At 34.4% G+C, this 6,000-nt stretch overlaps 2 protein-coding genes across 2 annotated transcripts in view; both read right to left on the bottom strand.

Annotated features, from left to right (window-relative positions):
• Window positions 1-1,155: 1,155 nt before the first annotated feature.
• LOC139902576 (uncharacterized) lies at window positions 1,156-1,966 on the bottom strand. Its single transcript, XM_071885183.1, has 2 exons — window positions 1,553-1,966; window positions 1,156-1,458 (listed from the first exon to the last, which is right to left on the bottom strand). Exons 1-2 carry the CDS (start codon window positions 1,964-1,966, stop codon window positions 1,156-1,158), a joined length of 717 nt encoding a protein of 238 aa, XP_071741284.1.
• Window positions 1,967-2,468: 502 nt separating this feature from the next.
• LOC139902575 (uncharacterized) overlaps window positions 2,469-6,000 on the bottom strand; it is a 41,920-nt gene continuing 38,388 nt past the window's right edge. Inside the window, exons 11-12 of the mRNA XM_071885182.1 lie at window positions 3,425-3,841; window positions 2,469-3,295 (exon numbers count right to left, since the gene is read on the bottom strand). Of these exons, the coding sequence (XP_071741283.1) occupies window positions 2,469-3,295; window positions 3,425-3,841 (1,244 nt within the window). The remainder of the gene's footprint in view (window positions 3,296-3,424; window positions 3,842-6,000) is intronic.

Below are 6,000 nucleotides of genomic sequence, written 5' to 3'. Positions count from 1 at the left end.
GTCTTGGGATGTGGAATTCGAATTTTGAATGGGTGAGGAAGAAAGAGGGGGAACGGACATATTTTTAACTTATGTGCTAACTATAAATGATAATCCTTCCTAACATTATCAATTAAACACTTACAGTCCTTAATATTTAATTTCTTGGATAATAAAGGGACACCTAAGTATTTAACAGGTAACTTACCAACTGAGAAAGGTAAAACCTGAATAATCTTGAGCTGAGTGGCAGTAGGAATACTTCTAAAGAAAACAGTGCTCTTACTTATGTTAGGAAATAATCCAGAGACCTGGCCAAATTCATCCAATGCCTTCTTAATTATTCTAACAGACTTGTTATCCTCATGGCAAAAAACCACAAGATCATCAGCAAAACAGATATGTGTAAGCTTCATTTGTTTACATCTGATGTGATACTTGAAGCTAGGCTCCTCATATATATTCTTAGCTAGGATAAGAGAGAACACTTCCATTACTAGGGTAAAGAGATAAGGAGAGATATGGTCTCCTTGTCTTAAACCTCTCCCACCCTTAAAGAAGCCCTTAATCTCACCATTAATGCAGATTAAGAAGGAGGGATTAGTAATGCAGGCCGTTATCCAATGAATCATCTTACTATGCAAACCAAAACTGCACAAGATGTCTTCTAAAAACTTCCAATTGATAGTATCATATGCCTTTTGTATGTCTATCTTCATATCACACCTCTTTGTCCCTCTAGATCTATTATAACCTTTAAGAAGTTCTTGAGCAACTAAAAGGTTATCATGTATGGACCTTTCAAAAATGAATGCACTTTGGGTGCAGCTTACAAGCTTATTCGGTCCACTTTTTAGCCTATTAGTAAGAACTTTACTAATACACTTATAGAGGACATTACAACAAGCAATAGGTCTGAAATCAAACACTTTTTGAGGGGTATCAATCTTTGGAATAAGTGAAATTGTGGTAGCATTTATCTCCCCCAACAGCCTGCCATTAGATAAAAACTCTTTGATGGCATCACAAACATCTTTACCAAGTATATCCCATGCCTTCTTGAAAAATAAAGAGGTGCAACCATCGGGGCCTGAAGCTTTATTATCATCAATGTCAAACATGGCAGTTTTAATTTCATCATCTGTAACATGAATAACCATCTCATTTGCTTCTTCACTAGTGAGCTTGTTGGAAAAAAATATCACCCAAATCCTTTATACTTCTACATCTACCATGATCACCCAAAAAAATCATAAAATGATTTACAAATTGGGTAGCAACTTGATCACCTTCATAGTTAACACCATCATCATCACATATGCTATCAATCTTGTTCTTCATTTTCCTTTTCTTTAGCATGTTATGAAAAAATCTTGTGTTTCTATCTCCCTCAGCAAGCCATTTAATTTTAACTTTCTGTTGCAATAGAATTGATTCATCCTTTTTGGCATTTTCATATTCCAATAAAGCTTGAATAGCCTGTTTTCCAGACATTAGCATCATGAGGATCTTTATCAATTCTATCTTGACAAACACTTAAGTGCTCCCTCTTTTCTTTAACAAGGATGAAAACATTCCCATTTCTCCAGTTAAGCATAATTAAGTCTTTTTTTAGTAACTTCAACTTAGAGACAACCTGGAACATTTTATAACCCACAACCTGGCCACTCCACCTTTGCTTAACAATATCAAGGAAATCATCTTTATGTGCTAAATGATTCATAAATCTAAAAGCTCTTTTCTTCTTGACAAGGCTGTTAGGAATATTCAGAATAGAAGGACTGTGATCAGATATCAAGTAGGGCAAAAACATACCAAAAGCTTGAGGATAACTGGCACCAAACTCATCATTACACATGATTCTATCTAGATTTTTGAGAGTAGTGCAATGTGGATTTCTAAGGGATTTAGTCCAGGTAAAGTGAAAGCCTGAACTTCTAAGATCATCAATCTCAATTTGATTAATACAATCATTGAAATCCTTCATCTCCTCTGTCAGAAGGATCCTCCAGCACTATGCTCACTAACAACTCTAGTGGTATTAAAATCACCCATAAGAATCCATGAAAAACCTTTAGTGATGACTGCATGAATCCTTAACTCCTTCCATAGATCTCTTCTGATTCTACCAGTGTTACCAGCATAAATAAAGCTACAATAATACTTGACTTTTTTATCAACAGATTCAACTAAGCATAGTATCACTTGTCTGGTCATTTGAAAAACCATAACATTGATCTTATTTGAATCCCACCCCACGATAATTCTGCAACTATTAGCACTTAAACTAACATTTGAATGCCACTTCCATAAACCAAATACTCTATCACACACATTATTAATGTTATCAGGCTTTAAATGAGTTTCCACTAATGTACAGATACTAACATTTTCTCCTCTTATAAACTTGATAACCTCATATTGTTTATCAATTCTACTCATACCTCTAATATTCCAACAAGCAGCTTTAAACTCCATTAAAAAACAATTTAATTCTCATCCAGAATACCTGGATCTGCACCATTCAATTCATTGGCTTCAATAGGACTAGTACCACCTTTATCTACATATATGACATCCTCTTCTGGAGTACCCCTAGCCTTTTCATTCCTTCCATCATTAGTTTCATACTCATCATCATTATCAGACAATACATCATACTTATTAATACTCTGTTGAAAGGCCTCTTTTATTTTACCATTTAGATGCCATTGCCTTAAAGGAGTAACAACTTTTTCAGGAAGAACTCTAGGGACATACGCTTGTTTTGGTTTGACAAATTTATTACCATCATTCTTCTCCTTATACTTCTTAGGTTGAACTACCCGAAAACCATCTTTATCTTGCCCATTCTTAATGTCAGAAAGTGCAGGGTTCTTTAATTCCACACTAGTTCTAGGCCTATGTTTACACTCATCATGATTATGCCCAATCACTGCACAGAAAGTGCATAAGGCATGTTTCCAATCATAAGCAACATTTACCTTCTTAATCCCCTTAGTAACCATATGTTTGTCCTTATGATGTATATCTACATGATCCCGATAACCCTTAGATGCATCAATTTCCACCATAACCCTGGCAAAAGTTGCCCTACCAGCTCCCTTAGAACACATTGTGGTAGTCATTTGATCCATTACCATAGGTTTGCCTAATTTTCTAGCAATAGCACTAATCCCTTTCTTGTTCCATGCCTCTAAAGGCATATCAGTTAACTTGACCCAAACAGGAAGTTTACTTGGTTCAATCTTCTCAATATTCAACTCAGGGGACCATTTAGCCACAAATAAAGGTTTACCTTGCACTATCCATGGTCCTTAATCAATAACTTTGTTCATGCCCTCCACATCCTTAAACTTGAAATAACAGATCTGTTTATTATCCATTATTATATCCTTAATCCCAAACCTACTCCACATTTTCCTTAGATTAAATCTAAGCATACCAAATGACATATGACCACCAATAACATAGCCATACGCAGTAGTATTCCACAAATTACTACTCTCCTCAACATAGATTTCATCAAATACTACAATTTCATATCTATCATCATCAACAGATAGTGGAATAAAACTCAATTTACTAGCATCATCATCAGACTTAATAGCTTTAGCATAGGATACTTTTTCAGAGTTAGTCTCATTCATACTTACAGTAGTGTGAACATCAGGAGAATCTGTTGTAGATGCCTTATTTGATTTCTTATTATGCAACGGCGGAAAATTTTCCTTCAACCAGTCAAGATTCTCCATATCACCAGATTCAGCAAGTTTTGTTTCAGATTCAGCCACAAAATCATCACTAGCATCATTCAAACGATCTGTTCCATCACTTTCAGAGCTTTGTACACTATCGACTTCTTTTTATTTTGATCTCAAATTATGTACATTCTTTGTAAATTTGATCGGTATCTTAATTTTTCGTTTTGATCTGCGATTGGGTGACATGATTACACAATCGAAGACGCGTTTTATGTATAGAAGTATAAACGAAGTGAAAACAAAGTTAAACGAATTGAAATCGAACTGAAAAACGATGAAAAACACGATCCGCCAAGTTTTGGATGGAGCCATTATAGTAATGAGGAGCCATCCTTAATCAAAGTGCCCGATGAGGAGGGAATTAAAACACGATCCGCCAAGTTTTGGATGGAGCCATTATAGTAATGAGGAGTCGCCCCAAATAAATTTAATCCTATTGTTTCGTTTAGTATATATGTATTCACTGCTCTTATTCATTAGTTATTATGTTGATACACTTTGATGATTGTGAAATAGACGGGCGAAGAATACCTAATACCGAGCAGAGTGAAGATTTTTGATTTAATGTGATATCGTTTTTAACCTAGTTTTTGTTGAAAAACTGTTTTGTAATATAGAAGTGTATTAGAGCAATGGGAGTGGAGCTTGTCACTTGCTCCGTCCCCCCAGTCACAAGTCTCCCCACTCCCCACTCCATATTACCCCATGTCAGTCTCCCAACAAAACCCCATGTCAGTCGCAGGGGCGACGGAGGTTACCCATTTTTTATTTTTTTTCTTTTTTTTTTCAAAGGGATAATTTATTAAATATAATAAAATATTATTTTAACACACTAACTAACACACTAACTGACATAGGTCACCACTCCCCACTTTTCCTGACTCAACAAGTCACGCCTGACATGTCAAGTGACCTCGGTCACCACTCCCAGTGCTCTTAATTGTATTAATGGTAGTAGGTTTAGCAATTGTTATAGTAGGTTATGGTTAATTGAAAGAATAGTACAGTAGTAATAGTTTTAGGGAATCATGTAAGTGTTTAAGATGTTCAACAAAAATGAGTAATACTACATGAGATTTAGTGTCAAATTATGTTACAATTTCGTGAATTTGGGTTATTAACTGATAGATTAGTAATAACTAGTTTTCGAACCCTCGCTTCGCGTCGGGGGTTCGATTTTCAATGTTTATTGCGTTTAGTTTGTAAAATTATTTCGTGGCTAACGATGATGTCGTTGAACTAAAAGGTATAACCCGTGAAAAATTTAAATGTTATTTTAAATTAACAATATATGTGCATCTCCGCGTTTCGTTATGAAATTGTCGATTTTTAAAAATTTAATGCAAAATCAACGTGTATGAAAAGTACACCAAATATTTAACGTTTTTCAAAAAGCGACTGTTTTGCGTATAGTTAGTGACATTGTGTTCCTAAAATTATTTCGAGTTTAACGATGATGTCGGAAAAATTTAACTCGTTGCGAGCGAGAAGATATGACCCGTTGAATATTTGGGTGTAGTTTATTTAAGTTTTTTTTTTTTATATAATGGTTACTTGACACTTTACTTCCCTGTTTGAGGGGTCGATTTGAGTTTGTGAAAAAAGTGTAGGGGGCTTTGTTGGTGTAATGAAATTTAGTTAAAAAAAAGGTATGAAAATGACCCTAGTTACTATTCGTAACTTTGGCTGTTAGATAATATGATAATTATACAATACATCAATTGAAACAAATGGGATTTCGGTTGTCACTGATTTAAACTACCGTTACTGTTGAATTACTTTAAAATGGTAATTTCATTTATACCAATATACGTCTAAGTTCCAAGTGATCAAATTTATATCAATTATACAATACATCAATTGGAAGAAATGGGATCTCTCCTTTCATTGGTTTAAACTGTCGGTCGGTTACTATTGAATTACTCGAAAATGATAATTTCATTTATATCAATACGTCTATTAACTAAGGGGAAAATTGTCCACAAAATAACATGAAAGCCACATTTTGGTAATAAAGGGTATACGAGTATAAGTTTTTTTTTACCCATAAAGGAGTTTAATTTCAATTCAGTGTGTAAAAAGATGTCTGATTTGAAAATTAATTCAATTGAGATATAATTCGACACAATAGAATCTTTTTTAATTTTTATTGCTGGCATGTATTTCTTCTATACGTAATTTTCATCGCTACATCATTTTTCCGCTTATCTGCTTAAACTTATCCCATACTTGCAGCAAACGAACTTGATAAGAACAT

The sequence above is a fragment of the Rutidosis leptorrhynchoides genome, chromosome 3 (assembly GCF_046630445.1).
Source record: "Rutidosis leptorrhynchoides isolate AG116_Rl617_1_P2 chromosome 3, CSIRO_AGI_Rlap_v1, whole genome shotgun sequence".
NCBI classification, from domain to species: domain Eukaryota; kingdom Viridiplantae; phylum Streptophyta; class Magnoliopsida; order Asterales; family Asteraceae; genus Rutidosis; species Rutidosis leptorrhynchoides.
The sequence above is the reverse complement of the archived record's forward strand: the minus strand, read 5'-3'. Positions and strand labels throughout refer to the sequence as shown.